We start from the raw sequence: 25,329 nt of genomic DNA on the forward strand, positions 1-25,329 counted from the left end.
TACCTCGCCTGTACATCTGGACGCCCGCAGCGGCAACTGTGGGGGGGGCTTGTGGTCCCCGACCACGGGGGAAAATGGAGGAGGACTGACTGTACTTTGTGCCTTCCACCACAGTGGTGGATGTTTGTGTTCAATTTTCATTGTGAATTGTGTGTCCTTTTTTATTGAACCGCTGCTGGCAAATTCATTTCACCGCACCATATTGGGTACGGGACGGATAAATCTGATTATTGACTATTGAGGTTTGGTGGGTAGAGACGGGGAGGGATGGGGGGTAGAGACTGGGGGGGGGGGGGGGGGGGGGGGGTCTGCCACCCACCTCGGCACACCTGCACGAAGCCCATGATGATGATGAGGCCGAGAGCCAGCAACTTGCCAGCGGTGAAGATGTCCTGGACCCGTGTGGCCCACCGCACGCTGGAGCAGTTCACCCAGGTTAGCAACACTGTAGGAGAGAGAGAGAGGGGGGGGGGGGGAGGGGAGAGGAGGAAAAGTTTCCTCCCCACTGTCCCGACATGTCCCCCCTCACACACACACACACACACACACACCCCACGGGCCAGGGTCAGACACAGGGTGAAGCCCCTGGAAGTCTCTCTACAAGGGAGTTCCTCCTCCCCCTTTACATCGGGGACCTGGGGTTGGAGAGCGTTGCACGGGGCCGCGGGAATGATAAATATTTGAGTCGGTTCACGGACTCGCCGGCCGCCTGTAACTTGTCCACGTGTACACGGAGTGTGAGAGGCTGCTGCCCCTGTACCAGTATCTGTAGCGGCTGCTCCTCAAGTTGTGGCTGCATTTTGGCCCCACGGTTCTGGTGTTTGGGCACGAGGCAGGGAGTGGGGAGGGTCGGTCGGTGCGGGGGTGGGGGATCTCCCTGTCGGTCTGCTCCTGGGCCTGGCCAAGATGGCCATTCGCGGGTCCAGGCAGCGGGCAGTTGATGGTCACACCGGAGTCGGGTTTCCGGCCCGATGTCCGTGCCCGCGTGTGCGTGGAGAGGGAACACACACGCGGTGTCCACAGGGGACTCTAGAGGCCTTCCGTCAACGCTCGTCACCACGGGGGGGGGGGGGGGTGAGTGTAATACTGTTGAGGATGACGTTATTTTAAAAATTGATGTCTGTTGTTTTGTAAACTGCCACAAAGCCAATTTTGATCGTGTTACTTTGTTTTTGTGTGTTTCTTTTTTGTTTCGGAATAAAAGTTTTTGTGTTTAAAATTTTTTTTTTTTTTTAAAAGGGTGAGACCAATCTATCTACTGGAACTGGGTAACGATTCATTCAGGATTATACTAATATCTGTAGACGGAATGATTGGTAAACATCCCAGTTACCCAACTGCAAACAGAAATGGCCCTGAACTCTTTCGGAGTTGTTGCTTAATCTGCACTGTGGCATCGATTTTAGTGCAATTCCACTCATTGACATGGTTATTCACACTCACGATTTGTACACAGGCCTTTGTCTCAGACACTGCCTGCAAATGGCTGCCAGAGGGGCAGAGGTACACTGCAAATGGCTGCCAGAGGGGCAGAGGTACACTGCAAATGGCTGCCAGAGGGGCAGAGGTACACTGCAAATGGCTGCCAGAGGGGCAGAGGTACACTGCAAATGGCTGCCTGAGGGGCAGAGGTACACTGCAAATGGCTGCCAGAGAGGCAGAGGTACACTGCAAATGGCTGCCTGAGGGGCAGAGGTACACTGCAAATGGCTGCCAGAGGGGCAGAGGTACACTGCAAATGGCTGCCTGAGGGGCAGAGGTACACTGCAAATGGCTGCCAGAGGGGCAGAGGTACACTGCAAATGGCTGCCAGAGAGGCAGAGGTACACTGCAAATGGCTGCCTGAGGGGCAGAGGTACACTGCAAATGGCTGCCAGAGGGGCAGAGGTACACTGCAAATGGCTGCCTGAGGGGCAGAGGTACACTGCAAATGGCTGCCAGAGGGGCAGAGGTACACTGCAAATGGCTGCCAGAGGGGCAGAGGTACACTGCAAATGGCTGCCTGAGGGGCAGAGGTACAGAAGGCAAATGGCTGCCAGAGGGGCAGAGGGGGGTACTGCAAATGGCTGCCAGAGAGGCAGAGGTACACTGCAAATGGCTGCCAGAGGGGCAGAGGTACACTGCAAATGGCTGCCAGAGGGGCAGAGGTACACTGCAAATGGCTGCCTGAGGGGCAGAGGTACACTGCAAATGGCTGCCTGAGGGGCAGAGGTACACTGCAAATGGCTGCCTGAGGGGCAGAGGTACACTGCAAATGGCTGCCAGAGGGGCAGAGGTACACTGCAAATGGCTGCCTGAGGGGCAGAGGTACACAGCAAATGGCTGCCAGAGGCACACTGCAAATGGCTGCCAGAGGGGCAGAGGTACACAGCAAATGGCTGCCATGGAGGCAGAGGAACATAGACAATAGGTGCAGGAGTAGAGGCCATTTGGCCCTTCGAGCCTGCACCGCCATTCAATATGATCATGGCTGATCATCCAACTCAGTTCCCATACCTGCCTTCTCTCCATACCCCCTGATCCCTTTAGCCACATCTAACTCCCTCTTAAATATAGCCAATGAACTGTGGCCTCAACTACCCTCTGTGGCAGAGAGTTCCAGAGATTCACCACTCTCTGTGTGAAAAAATGTTTTTCTCATCTCCGGTCCTAAAGATTTCCCCCTTATCCTTAAGCTGTGACCCCTTGTCCTGGACTTCCCCAACATCGGGAACAATCTTCCTGCATCTAGCCTGTCCAACCCCTTAAGAATTTTGTACGTTTCTACACTGCAAATGGCCACTGGAGGGATGAGGGGGACTATGTGAGGGTTGTGTGATGGGAATTGGAGGATGTGCTTGGGTAATGAGGGAGAGTGAGAACCGGCCCGAGGGGGGGGGGGGGGAGAAGGGAATGGGGGGGGTGGGGGGGGAGAGGGGCGAGGAAGAAGGGAAGGGGGTAAGGGACATGAGCTAGTGTGGGGGTGGGGGGGAGAGGGGGACGGGTGGGACGGGAGGGAGAGGGATGAGGAAGGCGCAGTGCGGGGAGTATGAGGGGGGGAAGGAGATGTGAAGGGAGGTTATCTGGAAGGGCTTTTTGTCCTCCCCCCCTAAACCTATATATCTAATCTCCCCCCTCTCTCTCTCTCTCCTCTCCCCATCTCCACTCCTTCCCTTCTGCTCCCACATCCCTCCCCGTCCCCCTCTCCCCCCCTCCTCCACGCTGTCCTCTCTCCCTTCCTCTCCTGCTCCCTCACCCTCATCTCTCCCCTTCCCTTCATCCAGGCGGTGCTCTCTCTCTCTCTCTCTCTCTCTCCTCTGTCCTCCCTCCCCCGCCCTCCCCGTGTCTCTCCCCCTGGCCCGGGGCCACCCCGTGGTGCCAAGCTGTAAGCATGTTTTGAAAGCAGTGAACTTTCTAGGACTGCGAGGCCGATACTGGAAAACATCCTTCCCTTCGCAGCCCCCTCCCTGCACAGACCTCGCTGCTCCCCCCCCCCCCCCCTCAATCCCCCCCCCCGCCTCAATCCTCCCCCCCCCCCGGTTACCACATGGAGAGTGACCCCCCCCCCTTCAGACAGAGAGAGATAGAAAAGAGGAAAACAGAGATTCAGAGGAGAGAGAGAGAGAGAGAGAGAGAGAGAGAGAGAGCGAGAGAGGGAGAGAGAGAGAGGGGGGAGAGGGAGGGGGGGAGAGAGGGGGAGAGAGAGAGAGAGGGGGAGGGGAGAGAGGGAGAGAGAGGGGGGGAGAGGGAGGGGGGGAGGGGGAGAGGAAGAGGATAAGGACCCGATAGGGGAGAGAGGGTGAGAGAGAGGGAGTGGGGGGAGGAGAAAGGGAGGGAGAGGGAGAGGGAAGGGGAGAGGAGGGGGAGAGGACGAGAGGAGAGGAGAATCGCTCAGAGGGAGAGGGAGAATTATCTTTGGTGCTGAATTTGGAGAGGGATGGGAGAACTGGATATGGGAGAGGGAGGGGACTGGATATGGAGAGGGAGGGGAGGAGAGGGAGGGAGAGGGAGAGAGAGAGCGGGGGAGAGGGGGGGAGGGAGGGAAGGAAGGGGAGGGGAAGAGAGGGGAGAGCTAGTGGAGAAAGGGGTGGAGAGAGAGGGAGTGCGGAGGGACGGATAGAGAGAGGACGAGAGGGGGAGGGGGAGAGGGAGAGGGAAGAGGGGAGGGGGAGGGGGAGAGGGAGGGGGAGAGGGAGGGAGAGAGGGAGGAGGGAGAGGGGAGGGGGAGGGAGAGGGTAGTGGTGCTGGGGTCGTGTAGTTTGAGTGGACCCCATGTCCACCCTGCCTTGTTGTGGGCCTCTGGAGGAATGTGCGGTTGTACAGAGCAGGCAGTGACAGTGGCCAAGAGTCACTAAGAGTCAATAAGATGTTTGGTGGGGTGTTTTTGTGCTCGTGACACCTCTGTGCCGTTGTGGAGGGTGGGGGGGGGGAGCTGGTGAGGAGGTCAGAGGGGTCCCTGGGGAGGTGGGGGGGGGAGGGGGGGGGGGGGGGGAGAGGACGGGCCGTTCCCTGGCCTGCTGCTTCTGGGAAGAGTTTGTTTGTGTGTCACCCGATCGGACCTGGACCGGGCCCAGAGGCAGCGGCATTGCCACAAAAACCCCGTGAAGGAGGGAGGGGAAGGGCAGGAGAGAGAGGGGGGGGGGAGGGTGATGGGGGTTGGGAAGGGGGGGAGGGGGATGGGGGGGAGGGGAGGTGAAAGGGGAGAGGGGGGGGAAGGGGGGGGGGGAGGGAGGGAGCGAGAGAGGGAGAGAGGGAGAGAGGGAGAGAGGGAAAGAGAAAACGTCCCATAGAAACATAGACAATAGGTGCAGAGAGTAGAGGCCATTCGGCCCTTCCAGCCTGCACCATTCGCCATTCAATATGATCATGGCTGATCATCCAACTCAATATCCTGTACCTGCCTTCTCTCCATACCCCCTGATCCCTTTAGCCAACAAGGGAGGAGAGAGGGGGGGAGGGGGGGAACAAAGAGGGGGCTTGGGGTTGGAGGGGAGGGGGGGGATGGGGTTTGGGGCGGAGGGGAGGGGGAGGGGGAGGGGATGGGAGAGGAGGGGGGGGGAGAGGGGGGTCTCGGGGAAGGGGGTTGGGGGTCTCGGGGGAGGGGGAGGGGGAGGGGGAGTTACAGGGAGGGGGGAAGGAGGGGGGTAAATAGTGGGGGGGGGTTGCGGGGAAGGGGGGGGTTTCCCGTGGGGAGGGGGGGGAGGATACTCACGGAGACAGACGGCAGCCAGCAGACGCAGCCCAGCTCGGGGGGCGTAGCAGGGTGGGGAAGAGGGGGGTGCAGCACGTAGTTGGAGAAGGTCAGGGCGATGACGGCCTGGTTGGTCGGGTAGATGACTAGCACAGCGATCCACAGGCGCAGGAAGCTGCCGGGGGCACGGGGCAGGGTCACATAGCCAGCCGCCGAGACTCCCATCCCCCTCCCTCAACATTGCCCCCCAGGACCCCCTCAACATCCCCCTCCCCGTCCAGCAGCCTCCACCATCAGCATCCCTCCCCGTCTCTTCCCCGTCCCATCCCAGCCCCCTCCCTCAACATCCCCCCCCCGTCTCTCCCCCTGAGGAATCCCACCCCTCCCACCCCCTCAACGTCCCCTCCCCGTCTATCGTCCCCCTACCCAGCCCAGCCCCCCCCCAAGAATCACTCACATCCACCCCCACCCAAACCCCGTTCCCAGAGGAGGGGAAACAGATCCAACCCTCCCGACCCCCCCCAATCCCCCACCCCTCCCCCACCTCACCGTCCCACCCCCATCCCATCCCACCCCCCCCCCCCGTCCCAGGCAGTGGGGGAGAGAAAGAAAGAAGAGGGGAGGGGGTGAGCTAAGCAGATTGTGAGGAGGGGGCTGGACACCCCGATCCCCGGGGGTGAGAGTTCATGACCTGACCCCCCCGGGGCCTGTAGATGCCCCCCCCCCCCGTGGCCGGGGTGAAAGGGGGCCGGGGTGAAAGGTGACCGGGGGGAAAGGGGACCGGGCCTCCTCACCCAGCCAGGCCGCCGAAGATGTCCTTGACGTAGGAGTAGTCCCCGCCAGACTTGGGGATGGTGACGCCCAGCTCGGCGTAGCACAGCGCGCCAATGGCCGTGATGAAACCCGTGATGATCCACACCACCAACGCCAGGCCCACCGAGCCCGCGTTCTCCATCACACCTTTAGGGGAGACGAAGATGCCAGAGCCTATGATGTTCCCTGTGGAGACACAGACAGAGAGAGGGGTTAGAGAGAGGAGGAGAGGGGGGGAGAGAGAGGGGAGAATAGAGAGAGAAGAGGAGGGAGAGAGGGAGAGGGAGAGAGGGGGGAGGAGAGAGGAGGGGCAGAGGGAGGGGAGGAGAGAGGAGAGACGAGAGGAGGGGAGGGAGGGGGGAGAGAGGGAGAGACAGGGAGAGAGAGGGGAGAGAGAGAGGAGAGGAGAGAGAGAAGGAGAGAGAAAGAGAGATAGAGAGGGGACAAAAGTAGAGAAGAGCAGGGAGAGAGAGAGAGAGGAGAGGAAGAGAGAGAGAGAGAGAGAGAGAGAGGGGGAGGGGAGAGAGAGGGGAGAGAGGGAGAGAGAAGAGGAGAGAGAGAGAGAGGGGGAGAGGAGAGAGAGGAGAGAACAAGAGAGAAAGAGGAGGGAGAGGACAGAGGAGAGGGAGGGAGGGAGGAGAGGAGAGGGGGGAGAGAGAGGGTGGAAAGATAGAGAGAGAGGTTAGAGAGAGAGAGGAGAGAGAGAGTTAGTGAGAGAGGAGAGAGGGGAGAGGGAGAGAGAGAGGGGAGGAGAGAGGAGAGAGAGAGGGGTTAGAGAGGAGGGGAGAGAGCGAGGAGAGGAAGGGGAGAGGAGAGGAGGAGAGAGGAGAGGAGAGAGAGGAGAGGAGAGGAGGGATGAGAGAGAGAGAGAGGATAGGAGAGGGGGTTAGAGAAGGAGAGAGAGAGGGGAGGGGAGAGAGGGGACAGAGGAGAAAAGAGAAGAGGAGAGAGGAAAGAGGGAGGAGGAGGAGAGGAGGAGGGGGGGGGGAGAGAGAGATGAAAAGAGGAGGGGGAGATAGAGAGGGGTTAGTGAAAAACACAGAGGAGAGGAGAGAGAGAAAGATGAGAGGCAGAGGGGGGGGGGGAGGCCTGGGACTAGCCCTCAAAAACAAGATAGTGAAGACATCAGCAGAGCACTGGTGATGTGTCCATGAATCACAGACTTCAAGCAGTCATTGCATGCATAGGATATGCAACAAAATACTAAACATGACGTTACTGTGTCCCAAACATTATGGTGCCCTGAAATGGGGGGGGGGGGGGGGACTATGTATAAAAAAAGCTGTAATTTCCACATGGTGAAAGCAAAATGTATACTAATCTGACGATGTGCACTTTAACCACATGTGGTTGTTTTTCTATTACAAAAATCTCAAAGTGTGGAGTAGAGAGGCGAATAAATAAGTGACGGGTCTGTGTCCCAAACATTATTGTCCGTCTGGGGAAGGGTCTCGACCCGAAAAGCCACCCATTCCTTCTATCCAGAGATGCTGCCTGTCCCAGCTGAGTTACTCCTGCATTTTGAGCCTTATCTTTGGTGTACACCGGCATCCGCCTGCACATTGATGCTGCCCGGCTTGCTGAGTGTGTCCAGCATGTGTGTGAGAGGCAGTGTCATGTCTGGTGTGTCCCGTGGATGTATTTGAGCAGGAGGGGAGCTGCCAGAAATAATCCTGGTGTTTACAAGTCACCGCATGCCTGAGCCGCGTGACCAGATGTCAGGGGGGACTAAATACCGGTGGGAACTGGTAGGGGGAGATGCAGCGAGACCTGGGTGTCATGGTACACCAGTCATTGAAGGTAGGCATGCAGGTGCAGCAGGCAGTGAAGAAAGCAAATGGTATGTTGGCTTTCATTGCAAAAGGATTTGAGTATAGGAGCAGGGAGGTTCTACTGCAGTTGTACAGGGTCTTGGTGAGACCACACCTGGAGTATTGCGTACAGTTTTGGTCTCCAAATCTGAGGAAGGTCATTATTGCCATAGAGGGAGTGCAGAGACGGTTCACCAGACTGATTCCTGGGATGGCAGGACTGTCTTATGAAGAAAGGCTGGATAGACTCGGCTTGTACTCGCTAGAATTTAGGAGATTGAGAGGGGATCTTATAGAAACTTTCTTAAGGGGTTGGACAGGCTAGATGCAGGAAGATTGTTCCCGATGTTGGGGAAGTCCAGGACAAGGGGTCACAGCTTAAGGATAAGGGGGAAAAATCTTTTAAAACCGAGATGAGAAGAACTTTTTTCACACAGAGAGAGTGGTGAATCTCTGGAACTCTCTGCCACAGAGGGTAGTTGAGGCCAGTTCATTGGCTATATTTAAGAGGGAGTTAGATGCGGCCCTTGTGGCTAAGGGGATCAGGGGGTATGGAGAGAAGGCAGGTACGGGATACTGAGTTGGATGATCAGCCATGATCATATTGAATGGCAGTGCAGGCTCGAAGGGCCGAATGGCCTACTCCTGCACCTAATTTCTATGTTTCTATGAACTCAGCGGGGCAGGCGGCATCTTTAGTTTAGTTTGGCGATCCAGCATGGAAACAGGCCCTTCGGCCCGCCCATTCCGTGCCGGCCAGCGATCGCCCATTCACACTAGTTCCATGTTACCCCACTTTCCCCACCCACTCCCCGCACACCTGCGGATGATCTTGCAGTAGGGTCTATTAATCTACAACCCCGCACCTCTTTGGAGTGTGGGAGGAAGCCTGGAGCACCCGGAGAAAACCCACGCAGGTCACATCACAGGGAGAACGTACAAAGGATGTGCCGGTTTGTAGGTTCGTTGGCTTTGGTAAAGATTGTAAATTGTCCCTAAAGTATAGGATAGTGCTAGTGGTCGTTGGTCAGCATGGACTTGGTGGGCCGAAGGGCCGGCTTCCACGCTGTATCTCTAAACTAAACTAAGTTCCTGTGCGGGGGGTGGTTGGGGCAGGGATGGCTTTGTTGCAACATGCAACATGCACCGTCTGGGGGTGGGTGGGCTCACGTGTGTGTGTGTTGCTGTGGAGGGGAAGTGGGCTCACGTGTGTGTGAGTGACGGGGGGAGGGGGGAGGAGTGGGCTCACGTGTGTGTGAGTGGCTGGTGGGTGCAAATGCTGAACCCACAGAATCCAAGGGAGGCAGCAGCAGGAAGTGAAAGTGGCTGGTGCAGTCTGCCAATGAGTGGAAGCACGTGGGAGAGGGGAGACAGAAGGGGGGGGGGGGAGGGAAGGGGGAAGGGGGGGGGGGGGAAGGAAAGGGAAAGAAGGGGAGAGAGAGGCAGGAAGGAGGGAGAGCGGTGAATGTGCAGTGGATGTGGTGCAGCAGTGGGAAGAGGCAACAGCAGACACAAGTGGAGGCCAGGGAAGTGTAACAAAGATAACGTGGTCATGTGCTGTGTAATCCGCTCACGACACTGACGCCACATAACAAGAGATTAAAACTTATCTGAAGTGGCACTGGAGGGAGAACTGAGACCCCTGAGATTAGCTGGCAAGGCCACGAGGGACTGGGTTTATCCAAGAGCCCCCACTCCCCACCACACCCTCACTCTTCCTCCCAGCCCCCCTGGGGTATCTGTACTGCTCCTGCCCTCCCTCCCTCCCTCCCTCTGTCTGTCTCACTCTTTGTCTTTCAGTCCATCTTCCACTCTCTCTGTCTCTCTCTCTCTGTCTGTCTCTATCTTTCTCTCTCCCTCTGTCTCTCTCTCTCTCTCTGTCTGTCTCTATCTTTCTCTCTGTCTGTCTCTATCTTTCTCTCTGTCTGCCTCTCTGTGTCTTTCTCTCTCCCTCTGTCTCTCTCTCTCTCTCTCAGTCTCTCCCTCTCTCTCTCTCTGTCTTTCTCCCTGTCTCTCTCCCTCTGTCTGTCTCTCTCTGTGTTTTTCTCTCTCCCTCTGTCTCTCTCCCTCTCTCTGTCAGTCTCTCCCTCTCTCTCTCTCAGTCTCTCTCTGTCTCTCTCCCTCTGTCTGTCTCTTTGTGATCAGCAACAATAGCTCAACCTTTGACCGTGTGAGCTGCTCCACAGTATCAGTGTATCAGTGATCTCACTGCTGTGGGGAGACTGTGTCGTGGGGGTGAGGGAGACTAGACCTTGAGTGTTCTGTGTGGCCAGAGAGGCCTCCAATGCCCGTGCCATCTCGCTCTGCCTGTGGGCCTCGCCCAGACTGCGGAGCGCCAGCCTAAGCCTCAGACTGGCAGCTCTGGAAGAGCCGGTTTTGCTTGTGTACCTGGCACACCTCCAGCCCACCCTGCCCTCTCTCCGCTCGGGACCGCTACCTGGCCCCTGCCCACCCACCCCCACTCTGCCCACCCCACCCCCCACTGCCCACTCACCCCCACTGCCCCACTCACCCCCCCACTGCCCACTCACCCCCACACACCCCACTCACCCCCCACTTGCCCACTCACACCCCCCCACTGCCCACTCACCCCCCCACACCCACTCACTCACCCCCCCACACCCACTCACCCCCCCTGCCCACTCACCACCCCCCCACTGCCACTCACCCCCCCCACACCCACTCACCCCCACTGCCCACTCACCCCCCCACTGCACTCATCCCCCCCCCACCCACTCACCCCCCCACACCCACTCACCCCCACCCCACACTGCGCCCCCCCACACCCACTCACCCCCCCACACCCACTCACCCCACTGCCCCACTCACCCCCCCACTGCCCACTCCCCTCCCCCACCACCCACTCACCCCCACTGCCCACCCCCCCCTCCCCCCACTCCCCCACTCACCCCCCCCACCCTCACCCCACTCACCCTCCCCCCCACACCCACTCACCCCCCACTGCCCACTCACCCCCCCCACTGCCCACTCACCCCCCCACTGCCCACTCACCCCCCCACTGCCCACTCACCCCCACTGCCCACTCACCCCCCACTGCCCACTCACCCCCCCCACTGCCCACTCACCCCCCACTGCCCACTCACTTCCCCACTGCCCACTCACCCCCCCACTGCCCACTCACACCCCCCCACTGCCCACTGCCCACTCACCCCCCACTGCCCACTCACACCCCCACTGCCCACTCACCCCCACTGCCCACTCACCCCCCCACTGCCCACTCACCCCCCACTGCCCACTCACCCCCCACTGCCCACTCACCCCCCACCCCCACTGCCCACTCACCCCCCCACTGCCCACAACACCCCCACTGCCCCCACTCACCCCCCACTGCCCACTCACCCCCACTGCCCACTCACTCACCCCCCACTGCCCAACTCACCCCCCCACTGCCCACTCACCCCCCCTGCCCACTCACCCCCACTGCCCACTCACCCCCCCACTGCCCACTCACCCACCCCACACCCCACTCACCCCCCACTGCCCACTCACCCCCACTGCCACCACACCCCCAACCCCACTCACACCCCCCCACTGCCCACTCACCCCCCCACTGCCCACTCACCCCCCCCTGCCCACTCACTCCCCCACTGCCCCCCCCTCACTCCCCCCCTGCCCACTCACCCCCCACTGCCCACTCACCCCCACTGCCCACTCACTTTCCCCCACTGCCCACTCCCCCCCCACTGCCCACTCACCCCCCACTGCCCACTCACCCCCCCCACTGCCCACTCACCCCCCCACTGCCCACTCAACCCCCCACACCCACTCACCCCCACTGCCCACTCACCCCCCACTGCCCACTCACCCCCCACTGCCACTCACCCCCACTGCCCACTCACCCCCCCACTGCCCACTCACCCCCCCACTGCCCACTCACACCCCTGCCACTGCCCACTCACCCCCCCACTGCCCACTCACCCCCCACTGCCCACTCACCCCCCCACTGCCCACTCACCCCCCCCCACTGCCCACTCACCCCCACTGCCCACCACACCCCCACTGCCCCACTCACCCCCACTGCCCACTCACCCCCCCACTGCCCACTCACCCCCCCCACTGCCCACTCCCCCCCCCCTGCCACTCACCCCCACTGCACACTCACCCCCCACTGCCCACTCACCCCCCCACTGCCCACTCACCCCCACTGCCCACTCACCCCCCCCCTGCCCACTCACCCCCACACCCACTCACCCCCACTGCCCCACTCACCCCCCCCCACTCCACTGCCCACCCACCCCCCCCCCCTGCCCACTCACCCCCACTGCCCCCCACACCCACTCACCACACACTCACCCCCACTGCCCACTCACACCCCCACTGCCCACTCACCCCCCCACTCTGCCCACTCACCCCCCCCCACTGCCCACTCACCCCCACACCCCTCACCCCCCCACTGCCCACCACCCCCCCCCCCCACTCACCCACCCACCCCCCCCACTTCCCACCCTCACCCCCACTGCCCACTCACCCCCCCACTGCCCACCCACTCTCTCCCCCCCCAACCAACGCACCCCCACCCACTCACTCTCCCCCCACATCCCACTCAGTAGGAAGGTGTCCATGGCAATGGGCTCCTCTCTCTCTCTCTCTCTCTCTCTCTCCCCTCTGTCCCTGTCTCTGTCTCTCTCTCTCTCTCTCTCTCTCACTCTCTCTATCTCTGTGTCTCTCTCCTCTCTCTCTCTCTCTCTCTCTCTCTCTCACAACCCCCCCCCCCCTCCCCCAGGTGTTTGGTCCCTCTGTATTCAGCCCACAATCTAATCAGCCCAGTCGTGGACAGAAGCACAGGGGAAGATTTAATTTGTCCCTAATCAGATGTTACATCCAAAACCTCTGGGCCGGTCGGGGGGACTTCCTTCATTCCTTCACCCAGGGATTGCTGGTCAGTGACTGAGCCGCCCACAGTCTGGTAGCGGCCAGTACCTTGCACCCTGCTCAACAACGGCCCCCACCCTCAGCCCCGTCCCCAATAGTGAAAGGCCAGGATAGAGTGGGTGTGGAGGGGATCTTTCTTTCACTAGTGGGAGAGTCTAGGATCAGAGGGCACAGCCTCAGAATTACAGGACGTTCCTTCAGGAAGGAGTTGAGGAGGAATTTCTTTAGCCAGAGGAGGGTGGTGAATCTGTGGAACTCGTTGCCACAGACGGCTGTGGAGGCCACAAGTCAGTGGATATTTTTAAGGCGGAGACAGATAGATTCTTGATTAGTGCGGGTGTCAGGGGTTACGGGGAGAAGGCAGGCAGGAGAATGGGGTTAGGAGGGAGAGATAGATCAGCCATGATTGAATGGCGGAGTAGACTTGATGGGCCGAATGATTCGCCTAATTCTGCTTCTGTCATTTATGAACTCAATAGAACCAGAACCGTCGGAAGAAGTGTCTTGATCTGAAACGCCACCCATTCCTTCTCTCCAGAGATGCTGCCTGTCCCGCTGAGTTACTACAGCATTTTGTGTTGACCTTCTAGGGAGAAGGTTGGAAAGCTTTCCAGTTAGGGAGGGAGGGAGGGAGGGAAGGGAGGGAGGGAGAGGGGGGGGACGAGGGGGGAGGGGAGGGAGGGGGGAGGGAGGGAGGGAGGGGGGGGAGGGGGGGGAGGGGAGGAGAGGAAGGGGAGGGAGGGAGGGGAGGGAGGGAGCAGGAGGGGAGGGGGAGTTAAGGGGAGGGGAGGAGAGGAGGTATCAGGGGAGGGGAGTGGAAAACAGGAGGGCTCAAACCACCAAAGTTCCTAATCACATCGATCAGTAGGACGAGGGTTCCCACTTTCTTGGTCTCATTAGCACAGGAGAGGCATGGTGAATCACACACAACCACAATCTCACACAGACACCACACACACACAACTCACCCACCCACCAATCCCCCAAACACACCACACACACAAGACTCACCACACACACACCACCAATCTCCCCACTAGAGGAGAGGGGAGGAGACGTCTCATTCTCAGGAGGACAGGCGAGGACCACAATACACACTCATCAGGAGACTCCCCCAGGAAGAGGAACACACACCCACACACACACGCACACACGTACACACACACGTACACACACACAGACAGAGAGGTACACACGTACACACACACGAACACACACATACACACACACACACACACACACACACACACACACAGACTCAATCTCACACACACCACCACACACCCAATCACACACACACACCTATTACTCACACACACACACAATCCCACCACACACACAATTTCACACACACCCCACCACACCCACACTCAATCTCACACCACACACCACACACCCACACTCACACAGAGGAATACAGACACACACCACTCAGGAGAGGACACCCACACACAGACACAGGGCACACACTGACACGGGACACACAAGGACACACACACACAACACACACACAAAATCTCACACTCAGTCACACACACAATCACACACACACACACACTCACACTCCGTCTATCACACACAAGCCCACACACACCAGACCAACCCTCACACACACCACAAGCACACCCCACACACACACACCACACACATCACACAATCATCACACACACACACACACACACACACACACACAATCACACACACACACCTATCACTCCATCCACACACACACACACAGGAGAGGAGGACTCAGAGGACACACCAATCCACACACACAATCTCACACTCAGTCTATCACACACAATCTCACACACACTCAGTCTCACACACACTCAGTCTCACACACACTCACACTCACACACACTCAGTCTCACACACACACACACACAATCTCACACACAATCCCAGACACACACAAAACACACACACCCCACCCCACACACCACACTCAACACCCACACACACACAACCCCACCACAACACAACCCCCACACACACCCCAACCCAACACACACAACCCCACACACACAACCCCACACACACACCCACCCCAACACACACTCAACCCCACACCACACCCAACCACCCCACACACACACACAGCCCCAACACACACCCAACCCCACACACACAACCCAACCCCACCACACACCAACCCCCACACACACACAGGAACTGGCCCAACACCACTCAGGAGGGAGTCACCCAACCCCCACACACACCCCAAACCCACACACACCACTCAGCCCCACACCACCACACAACCCCACACACCCAGGAGACACACAGGAACCCCACACACACAGGAACCACCACACACCAGGACAACCCACACACCACTCACCCCCACACACACACTCAACCCAACCCAACACCCACAACCACCCCACCCACACGAACCCCCACACACACCCAACCCCACACACACCCAACCCCACACCCCACACACACACTCAGCCCCACACACACTCAACCCCACACACCCAACCCCACACACACCCAACCCCACACACACACCAACCCCCCACACACACCCAAACCCACACAACACCCAACCCCCACACACAGGACCCAAACCCCACACACACACAAAACCCCCAGCTCACAGCACACTCAACCCCACACACACCCCAACCACCCACACACACCCAAACCCACACACACCCAACCCCACCACACACTCAACCCCACACACACACTCAACCCCACACACACCAACCCCACACACACACAATCAATCCGACACTCAACCCACTAACTGTTCACACAATCACCCAGGACACCACAACATGCCACACAGCCCCGCATCACACTGCAGCCCCGCTCACACTCAGCCAACCCGCTCACACAATCAACCCCGCTCAGCTCAACCCCGCTCACACTGCCCCGCTCACACTCAACCCCGCTCACAGCTCAGGCCCCAGGCCTCACACTCAGCCCCGCACACTCACACTCACTCATCATGCTCACACTCATCCATGCTCACACACTCACCCCGCTCACAACTCAGTCCCCGCGCACCACACTTAGCCCCCGCTCACACTCACTAAATCCAATGCTCCACTCACACTCACCCATGCTGCGACACTCAGCCACGCTCACACTCAGTCCCGCTCACACTCAGCCCCGCTCACGCTCAGCCCCGCTCACACTCAGCCCCGCTCACCCTCAGCCCCGCTCACGCTCAGCCCCGCTCACACTCAGCCCCGCTCACACTCAGCCCCGCGCTCACTCAACCCCAGCTCACACTCAGCCCCGCTCAACACTCAGCCCACGCTCACACTCTCAGCCCCACTCACACACTCAGCCCGCTCACGTGAGCCACGGGAGCTCACACTCACACTCATCCATGCTCAGCAGCCCCTCTCACACTCAGCCCCGCTCACGCCAGGGCCCGCTCACAATCAGTCCCCGCTCCACACTCAACCCCGGCTCACACTCAGCCCCGCTCACACTCAGCCCCACTCACACTCAGCCCCGCTCACACTCAACCCCGCTCACACTCAGACCCGCTCACACTCAGCCCCGCTCACACTGGATGGTGGGGGGGGGGGAGGGAGAGGGGGGTGAGACTCACCCACGATGATGCCGCAGGCACTGACCAAGCCGATCTCCTTCTTCAGCGTGACGCCAGCCTCCTCCTTCTTGCCGCCGTTGCTGCCGCCGCCGCTGCGCAGGCTGTGGTCATCGTTGCCGCCGGTCCCCGCGGTGGGGCCGCTCCTCAGCCGGCTACCCTCGTCCATGCCGTCCGTCCGCTCACCGGCTGCCGGTCCAGGGAGGGGGGGAGGGGGGAGAGGCGCACGGGTTAGCGGGCTCAACTCACGGGTTGACGGGTGGCGATGGAACTAACGGTGGGAAGCGGCCACTGTGGAGAGACGGCCACTTATCTCTCCGGACCGTCAAGGAGCCACAGGTCGCCGATCCCTCCCTCACGATCAGGGGACCTCCCGGGGGGGGGGGGGGGAAGGAGCGGGGGGATGCAAGGTGGGCAACAGATGGGGTTATTGGGCGCATCCATTGTGTCAAAGGTGCTAAAGGGAGGAACAAGTTTTCCTCTCTCTCTCTTTCCTCTCTCGTCTCCCCACTTTGTCCCGCTGTTGCTAAACGACAAAGTGATTAAGTCGGGAGCAACGATCGCCAGCTCCCTCTCGCCCGCTGTCCTTGTGCCTGCAGTTAATGTGTGATTACGCAGCTACAGCTTGGAGCTGTGTTACTCTTCCACTCCTTTATATCTCTGTTTCTCTCTCTCTCTCTCTCTCTCTCTCTCTCTCCCTCCCTCTCCCTCTCTCGCCCCCCCCCCCTCTCTCTCTCTCTCTGTGTCCAGGGGAGAGGGAGAGAGAGGGGGAAGCGACCTGCGAAGGAGAGAGGGGGAGAGAGAGGGAGAGGGGAGAGAGATGTGGACACGACCTGAGAACGAGGAGAGGAGAGGAGAGGAGAGGGAGAGGAGAGGAGAGGAGGGAGGGAAGAGGAGGGGAGGGAGAGGAGAGGGAGGGAGGAGGGAAGAGAGAGAGAGAGAGAGGAGAGAGAGGGAGAAGAGGAGAGGAGGAGGGGAGAGGAGAGAGGAAGAGAGAGGGAGGGAGAAGAAGGAGAGAGAGAGGGAGAGAGGAGAGGAGAGGGGAAGGAGAGGGGAGAGGAGAGGGAGAGAGGGGAGGGAGAGGAGAGAGGAGAGAGGGGGGAGAGAGAGGAGAAGGAGAGAGAGAGAGAGAGGGGAAGAGAAATGGAGTGAGAGAAGGAGAGGGAGGGAGAGAAGGAGAGGGAGAGAGAGGGAGGGGAGAGAGGAGAGGGAGAGAGAGAGGAGGAGAGGAAAAGAGAGAAGAGGAGAGGAGAGAGAGGGGAGGAGAGGGGAGGAGAGGAGGAGAGAAGAGGGGAGAGGGGAGAGAGAGAGAGAGAGATAGATAGATGGAGAGGATGGATAGATAGAGGGAGAGAGGAGAGGAGAGGAGACAGATAGATGGATAGATAGAGAGATAGATAGATAGATGGAGAGCAAGGGGAGGAGAGGAGAGGGAGAGGAGAGAGAGAGGAGGGAGAGAAAGAGGAGGAGGAGGGGAGAGAGGGGAGAGAGAGAGAGGAGAGAGGAGAGGAGAGAGAGAAGAGGAGAGAGAGGAGGAGAGGAGGGGAGGAGAGGGGGGGGAAGAGAGAGAGGAGGAGAGGGGGGGAGAGAGGAAGGGGGGAGAGGGAGAGGAGGAAAGAGGGAGGAGAAAGAGAGAGGAAGAGGAAAAGGAAGGAGAGGGAAAGGAAGAGGAGGGGGGAGAAAGAGGAGAGGGAGGAGAGGAGAGGAGAGAGGAGAGGAGAGGAAGGGAGAGAGAGAGAGAGAGGGAGAGGGAAGGGAGAAGAGAGAGAGAGAGAGAGGAGAGAGAGAGAGAGAGGGAAAGGGAGAGAGGAGAGAAGAGAGAGGGGAGGAGAGGGAGGGGGAGGGAGAGGGAGGAGAGGAAGGAAAGAGGAGGGGAGAGGAGAGGAGAGAAAGGAGGAAGGAGAGAAAGAGGAGAGGAGAGGAGAGAGGGAGGAGGGGGGAGGAGAAGGGGAGGAGGGGGAAGAGGGAGAGGAGAGGAGAGGGAGAGGAGAGGAGAGGGGAGGAGAGAGGAGAGGAGAGGAGAGGGGAGGAAGAGAGAGGGGAGGAGAGGAGAGGAGAGGAGAGAGAGGGGAGGGTAGGAGAGGGAGGGAGAGAGAGGGGGAGGGGAAGAAGGGAGGGAGAGGAGGAGAGAGGAGAGGGAGGAGAGGAGGGAGAGGGAGGGGAGAGAAAGGAAGGGGAGAGAGGAGAGGGGAGGAGGAGAGGAGAGGAGAGGAGAGGAGAGGGAGAGAGGAGAGGGAGGAGAGGAGGAGGGAGAGGGAGAGGAGAGGAGAGAGAGAGAGGGAGGAAGAGGGGAGGAGGAAGAAGAGGAGAGGAGAGAGGGAGAAGAGGAGGGGGAAGAGGAGAGGAGAGAAGAGGAGAGGGGAGAGGAGGGGAAGAGGAGGGAAGGAGAGGGAGAGGGAGGGGAAGAGAGGAGGAGAGGAGAGGGGGGAAGGAGGAGAGGGAGGAGAGGGAGGAGGGGGGAGGAGGGGAGAGAGGAGAAAGAGGGGAGGAGGGGGAGGGGGGAGAGGAGAGGAGAGGGAGGGGAGAGGAGGAGGAGGAGAGAGGGAGGAGAGGGAGAGGGAGGGAGAGAGAGGAGGGAGAGGAGAGGAGAGGAGAGGAGAGGAGAGGAGAGGGGAGGAGAGAGAGGGGAGGAGAGAGGAGGGGGGAGGGGTGGGGACAAGAGTAGGGGAAGGAGAGGAGAGGAGAGGAGGGGAGAGGTGTGAGGAGAGGAGAGGGGAGGAGAGGAGAGGGGAGGGGAGGAGAGGAGAGGAGGGGGGGGGAGAGGAGAGGAGAGGAGGGGAGGGGAGAGAGGAGAGAGGAGGAGGGAGAGGAGGAGAGGAGAGGAGGGGGGAGAGGAGAGGAGGGGGAAAGAGAGAGGAGAAGAGAGAGAGAGGAGAGGAGAGAGAGAGGAGGAGGGGGAGGGAGAGGGAGGAGAGGAGAGGAGAGAGAAGGGAGGAGAGGGGAGAAGGAGGAGAGGAGAGGAGAGGAGAAGAGAGGAGAGGAGAGGAGAGGAGAGGAGAGGAGAGGAGAGGAGAGGAGAGGAGAGGAGAGGAGAGGAGGAGAGGAGAGGAGAGGGGAGGAGGGGAGAGGAGAGGAGAGGAGAGGAAGGAGAGGAGAGGAGAGGAGAGGGGAGAGAATAGATAGAGGGGAGAGGAGAGGAGAGGAGGAGGAGAGAGGGAGAGGGAAGGGAGGAGAGGGAGGAGGAGGAGGAGGAGAGGGGGGAGGAGAGGAGGAGGGAGAGGGGAGAGAAAGAGAGGAGAGAAGAAGAGGGGAGAGAGGGGAGGGGAGAGGGGGGGAGAGAGAGAGGAGAGGGAGAGAGATGAGGAAGATAGAAGGGGAAAGAGAGGGAGGGGAGAGACAGAGGGAGAGAGGGAGGAGGGAGGGATAGAGGAAGAGGGAGAGAGGAGAGGGAGAGAGAGGGAGAGGAGAAGAGAGGAGGAGAGAGAGAGAGAGAGAGAGGGAGGGGAGAGAGAGGAGGAGGGGAGGGGAGAGAGAGAGGGGAGGAGGGAGGAGGGAGGGAGAGAGGGGGAGGGGAGAGAGGGGGAGGAGGAGGAGAGGAGGGAGAGGAGGAGAGAGAGGAGAGAGAAGGAGGAGGAAGAGGAGGGGGGAGGAGGAGAGGGAGGAGGGGGGGGGAGAGGGAGGGAGGGGAGGGGAGAGAGAGGAGGAGAGAGAGAGAGAGAGGGGAGGAGGGAGAGAAGGAGAGAGAGGAGAGGAGAGGAGAGGGAGGAGAGGAGAGCAGAGGGAGGAGAGGGGAGAAGAGGATAGGGTGGCGAGGGGAGGAAGGGGAGGAGAGAGGAGGGGAGGAGAGGAGAGGAGAGAGGGAGGAGAGGAGAGGTGAGCAGAGGAGAGGAGAGAGGAGGGGAGGAGAGGAGAGGAGAAGAGGGGAGAGAGGAGAAGTGAGGAGAGGTGAGCGGAGAGGAGAGGAGAAGAGAGGGGAAGAGAAGAGGACGGGAGAGGAGGGGAGGAGAAGGGGGAGGAGAGAAGAGGAGGGGAGAGGGGGGGGGGGGGGGGAGAGGAGAGGAGGGGAGGGGAGAGGGGGGGAGGGGAGAGGGAGAGGAGAGGAGAGGAGAGGGGAGGGGAGAGGGGGAAGGAGGGGAGAGGGAAGGAAGAGAGAGGAGGAGAGAGAGAGGGAAAGAGGGGAGAGAGGAGAGGGGGAGAGGGAGAGGAGGGGGAGGAGGGAGAGGGGAGGGGGGAGAGAGGGAGGAGGAGGGAGAAGGAGAGGAGGAGAGGGGGGAGAAGGAGAGGGGAGGAGGGAGGAGGAAGGAGGGGAGAAGAGAGGGAGAGGGAGAGAGGAGGAGGAGGGGGAGGAGAGAGGGGAGAGAGAGGAGGAGAAGGGAGAGAGGGGAGGAGAAGAGGAGAGAGAGGGAGAGGAGAGGAGAGAGAGAGAGGAGAGGGAAGTGAGAGAGGGGAGAGAGGAGCCCTGCTCTCTCCTCCTCCTCTCTCCTCCCCTCCTTTCCTCCTCTCTCTCTCTCTCTCTTTCCTCCTCTCTCTCTCTCTCTTTCTAGTAAGAAGAGGAGAGAGAGTAGGGGAGAGAAGGAGAGGAGAGAAAGGGAACGGGAAAGAGGAGAGGAGGGGGGAGAGAGGAGAGGAGAGGAGGAGAGAGGGGAAAGGAGGGGGAGAGGAGGGGGGGAGAGGGGGAGAGGAGAGGGAGGAGGAGAGAGGAGAGGAGGAGAGGGGAGAGAGAGGAGAGGAGAGGAGAGAGGAGAGAGGAGGAGGGGGGAGAGGAGGAGGAGAGGGGGGGGGGAGAGGGAGGAGGAGAGGAGAGGAGGAGAGGGAGGAGAGGAGGAGAGGAGAGGAGGAGGGGAGGAGAGGGAGAGAGAGGAGAGAGGAGAGGAGAGAGAGGGGAGGAGGAGAGGAGAGGGGGGGGAGGGGAGAAGGGAGGGGAGAGGAGGGAGAGGAGAGGGGGGAGAGAGAGAGAAAGAGAGAGGGATTGGGAGAGAGAGAGAGAGAGAGAGAGGAGGGGAGAGAGTTGAGAGGAATGGGGGGGAGGAGAGGAGAGGAGAGAAGAGGGGGGGAGGGTCGAGGACAAAAGACGAAGAGGAAGGGGGTAGATGAGAGGAGAGGAGAGTAGGAGGGAGGGGAGAGGAGGAGAGGGAGGAGAAGAGGAGGCGGAGGAGAGGAGAGGAGAGGAGAAGGAGAGGAGAGGAGAGGAGAAGAGGAGAGGAGAAGAGAGGGGAGGAGGGAGATGAGAGGAGGGGAGGAGAGGAGAGGGGAGGAGAGAGAGAGGGGAGAGGGGAGAGAGGAGAGAGGGAGAGGGAGGAGAGAAGAGAGGAGAGGAAGGGAGGGAGAGGAGACGGGAGGTAGAGGGGAGGAGAGGAGAGGGGAGGAGAGGAGAGGAGAGGGAGATAAGGAGAGGAGAGGAGAGGGCTTCTGGAAGAGGAGGGGAGGGGGGGAAGGAGAGGAGCTGGAGAGGGAACACAGACAAGGCTCACCAGGGGAGGAGGGGAGAGAGAGGAGAGGAGAGGAGAGGGGAGAGGAGGAGAGGGAGAGAGAGAGAGGGAGGGAGGAGAGGAGAGGGGAGGAGAGGGGAGGAGAGGAGAGGAGGAGAGGGGAGAGGGTGGAGGGGAGAGGAGAGGGGAGAGGGTGAAGGAGGAGAAGGAGAGGGAGAGGGAGAGGGTGGAGGGGAGAGGAGAGGGAAGGGGAGGAGAGGAGAGAGGAGGGGGGGGGGAGAGAGGAGAGGGGAGAGGAGAGGGGAGGAGAGAAGAGAGGAGGAAAAAAGAGGAGAGGAGAGGAGAGGGAGGAGAAAGGGCGACGAGGAGAGAGGGGAGGAGAGAGGAGAGGAGAGGAGAGGAGAGGAGAGGAGAGAATGGCCTCTACTCCTGCACCTATTGTCTATGTTTCTAAGAGGAGAGGAGAGGAGAGAATGGCCTCTACTCCTGCACCTATTGCCTATGTTTCTAAGAGGGGAGGAGAGGAGAGGAGAGAATGGCCTCTACTCCTGCACCTATTGTCTATGTTTCTAAGAGGGGAGGAGAGGAGAGGAGGAGGAGAGGAAGAGGGGAGGAGGAGGAGGAGAGAGGAGAGGGAGGAGAGGAGAAGAAAAGAAAGAGGGAGAGGAGAGGAAGGGAAAGAGAGGAGAGGAGAGAGAGAGGAGAGGGGGGAGAGGAGAGGAGAGGGAGAGGAGAAGGGAGAGGGAGGGGAGAGAAGAGAGAGAGGAGGGTGAGGAGAGGAGAGGGAGAGGGAGAGGGGGAGGGAGAGGAGAGGAGGAGAAAGAGAGGAGAGGAGGGGAGGAGGGAGAGGAGGAGGGAGAGGGAGAGAGAGAGAGGGAGGGAGAGAGAGGGAGGGAGGAGAGAGAGAGGGGAGGAGAGAGGGTAGAGAGGAGAGTGAGAGGGGAGGAGAGAGGGGGAGGGAGAGGGGGAAGAGAAAGGGAGGGGGGTGAGAGAAGGAGAAGGGGAGAGGGAGAAGGGGAGAGAGGAGGAGAGGGGAGAGAAGAGGAGGCAAGAGGGAGCGGAGGAGAGAGGGAGAGAAGAGGAGAGGGAGGGAGGAGAGGGGAGAGAGGAGGAGAAGAGAGAGGGAAGGAGAGAGGTGAGAAGGGAGGGAGAGAGAGAAGGAGAGGAGGACGAAAAGGGAGAGGGAGAAGAGAAGGGAAGAGGAGGGGAGGAAGGAGGGAAGAGGAGAGAGGGGAGGAGAGGAAGGGAGGGGGGAGGGGAGAGGAGCGAGAGAGGGAGGGAGGGAGAGGGGAGGAGAGGGAGAGGAGAGAGGAGGAGGGTGGAGAGGGAGAGGGGAGGAAGAGAAAGGACGGAGAGGAGGGGAGAGGAGAGAGGGAGGGAGAGAGGGGGGGGAGAAGAGGAGAGGGAGAAGAAGAGGGGGGGAAGAGGAGGGGAGAGGGAAGAGAGAGAAGAGAAAAAAGAGAGGAGAGAGAGAGAGGGAGGAAGAGGAGAGAGAGAGGGGAGGAGAGGAGAGAAACGGAGAGGGGGATTGAACATAGGATGAGAGGAGAGAATGGAGAGGAATGAAGAGGAGAGGAGAGGAGAGAGAGAGGAGAGGAGGGGAAGAAGAGGAAAGAGGAGAGGAGAAAAAAGAGGAGGGAGAGAGGAGAAAGAGGAGAGGAGAAGAAAGAAAGGAGAGAAGGAAAGAGAGAGAAAGATAGGAAGGGAGGGGGAGGAGAAGGGAGAAGGAAGAGGAAGAGAGGAGAGAAGATGAGAGGAGGAGAAGAAAGAGAGGAGAGAGGAGAGGGGAGAAGAGGGGGAGGAGAAGAAGAGGAGGAAGAGAGGAGGATGAGAGAGGAGGGAGAAGAAGGGGAAGAGGAGAGGAGAGGAGAGGAGGAGGAGAGGAGAGGAGAGGAGAGAAAAGAGGAGAGGAAGAAAAGAGGGGAGGGAGAGACAGGAGGAAAGGAGAAGAAGAGGAAGGAGAGGGGGAGGGGGGGAAGAGGAGGAGGAAAAAGGAAGAGGAGAAAGAGGAGGGAACAAGGAGAGGGAGAGGAGAGGAGGAGAGGAGAGAAGAGGAGAGGAGGGAGGAGAGGAGAAAGAGAGGAGAGAGAGAGGAAGAGAGGAGGAGAGGAGAGAAAGAGGAGAGGGGAGAGAGGAGAGGAGAGGGGGGAGAAAAGAGGAATTGAAGAAAAAGGAAGGAGAGGGAAAGAAAGAAGAAAATAGGAATGAGTTTAGTGGGACTAAGTGTTGCGATGAAACATTTTAAACCCATTATGTTTGGGGGACAGGTTTTGATGGGGGGGGGGGGGATACATTGTCAGATCTGTTGGATTTGGAGTCAGAGTGCCAGGCCCTTCAGCCCACCTCGTCCAGACCCACCCTGTTCCCCATCCACACTAACATTGTAACCCCTCAGCCTTCCTCGCTCGAGGGGGAAATAAGCCCAATTTGTCCCACCTCTCCCCAGCGCTAAATCTACCAATGTCCGTGAAATCTCCCCTGAACTGTCTCCCATGCAACTATACCCTCCCTGCATCCTGCTTGCATCTTTACTCTTTCCCTACTCCCTTCCGAGGTACCCATCTGCTTCAAAAAGGGCAGCAGGGTGGCACAGCGGTAGAGTTGCTGCTTTACAGCGCCAGAGACTTGGGTTCGATCGGGGCTACGGGGGCTGCCTGTAAGATTACAGATCAACAACGTCCAATGTTTGGCCAGACACCATTTCCCAGCCGCCTAAAGTCGAGGAAAAGTTTCCTTCACTGTGTGACTCCTCTTGAGGCTGGCATTATAAACAAGTGAAGCACGAGTGTCCATATGGGGTGATAGAATATCCACTCCACCTCCCTCAACTACCATCGGACCAACGGCAAGTGAGCAACTCCCTCCTGGTGAGGTCGCAAGTTGGGCCGGATGGAAATGCCTCAACCATATAACAATGACAGCACGGAAACAGGCCATCTCGACCCTTCTAGTCCGTGCCGAACACATAATCTCCCCTAGTCCCATCTACCTGCGCTCAGACCATAACCCTCCATTCCCTTCCCGTCCATATACCTATCCAATTTATTTTTAAATGATAAAATCGAACCTGCCTCCACCACTTCCACTGGAAGCTCATTCCACACAGCTACCACTCTCTGAGTAAAGAAGTTCCCCCCACATGTTACCCCTAAACTTCAGTCCCCTAATTCTCAAGTCATGTCCTCTTGTTTGAATCTTCCTTATTCTCAAAGGGAAAAGCTTGTCCACATCAACTCTGTCTATCCCTCTCATCATTTTAAAGACCTCTATCAAGTCCCCCCTTAACCTTCTGCGCTCCAGAGAATAAAGACCTAACTTATTCAACCTATCTCTGTAACTTAGTTCTTGAGACCCAGGCAACATTCTAGTAAATCTCCTCTGTACTCTCTATTTTGTTGAGAGTACAGAGGATTTACTAGAATGTTGCCTGGGTTTCAGCACCTATATCAATTGGGAACTGGTGTTGGCTGAGCCAAGGTGGCTCTAAACAAGTTGGGCTATAACTCCAACGATGTCACCTGCGAATGTGGTGTTGAACCACAAAGAATGGGACACCTCCTGAAACGCCCTCAACTGGAAAACCAATGCACAAGTCGCTGCCAAAAATGAAGATGCCCAGAAGTGTGTTCAGCTCTGGCTGAACAATATCTAATCTTGTGATGTCGACTCGATAAGAAGATCTGAATGGTGTCAGATTCG

At 59.2% G+C, this 25,329-nt stretch overlaps 1 protein-coding gene across 1 annotated transcript in view; it reads right to left on the minus strand.

Moving 5' to 3' along the window:
* Nucleotides 1-16,619, minus strand: part of LOC129716365 (large neutral amino acids transporter small subunit 2-like) — a 26,713-nt gene extending 10,094 nt beyond the window's left edge. Inside the window, 5 exon segments of the mRNA XM_055666236.1 lie at nucleotides 320-445; nucleotides 5,192-5,258; nucleotides 5,261-5,345; nucleotides 5,965-6,169; nucleotides 16,265-16,619. Of these exon segments, the coding sequence (XP_055522211.1) occupies nucleotides 320-445; nucleotides 5,192-5,258; nucleotides 5,261-5,345; nucleotides 5,965-6,169; nucleotides 16,265-16,430 (649 nt within the window). The 5' untranslated portion in view covers nucleotides 16,431-16,619.
* Between the last annotated feature and the right edge of the window lie 8,710 nt (nucleotides 16,620-25,329).

The sequence above is a fragment of the Leucoraja erinacea genome, unplaced genomic scaffold (assembly GCF_028641065.1).
Source record: "Leucoraja erinacea ecotype New England unplaced genomic scaffold, Leri_hhj_1 Leri_219S, whole genome shotgun sequence".
Taxonomy (NCBI): domain Eukaryota; kingdom Metazoa; phylum Chordata; class Chondrichthyes; order Rajiformes; family Rajidae; genus Leucoraja; species Leucoraja erinaceus.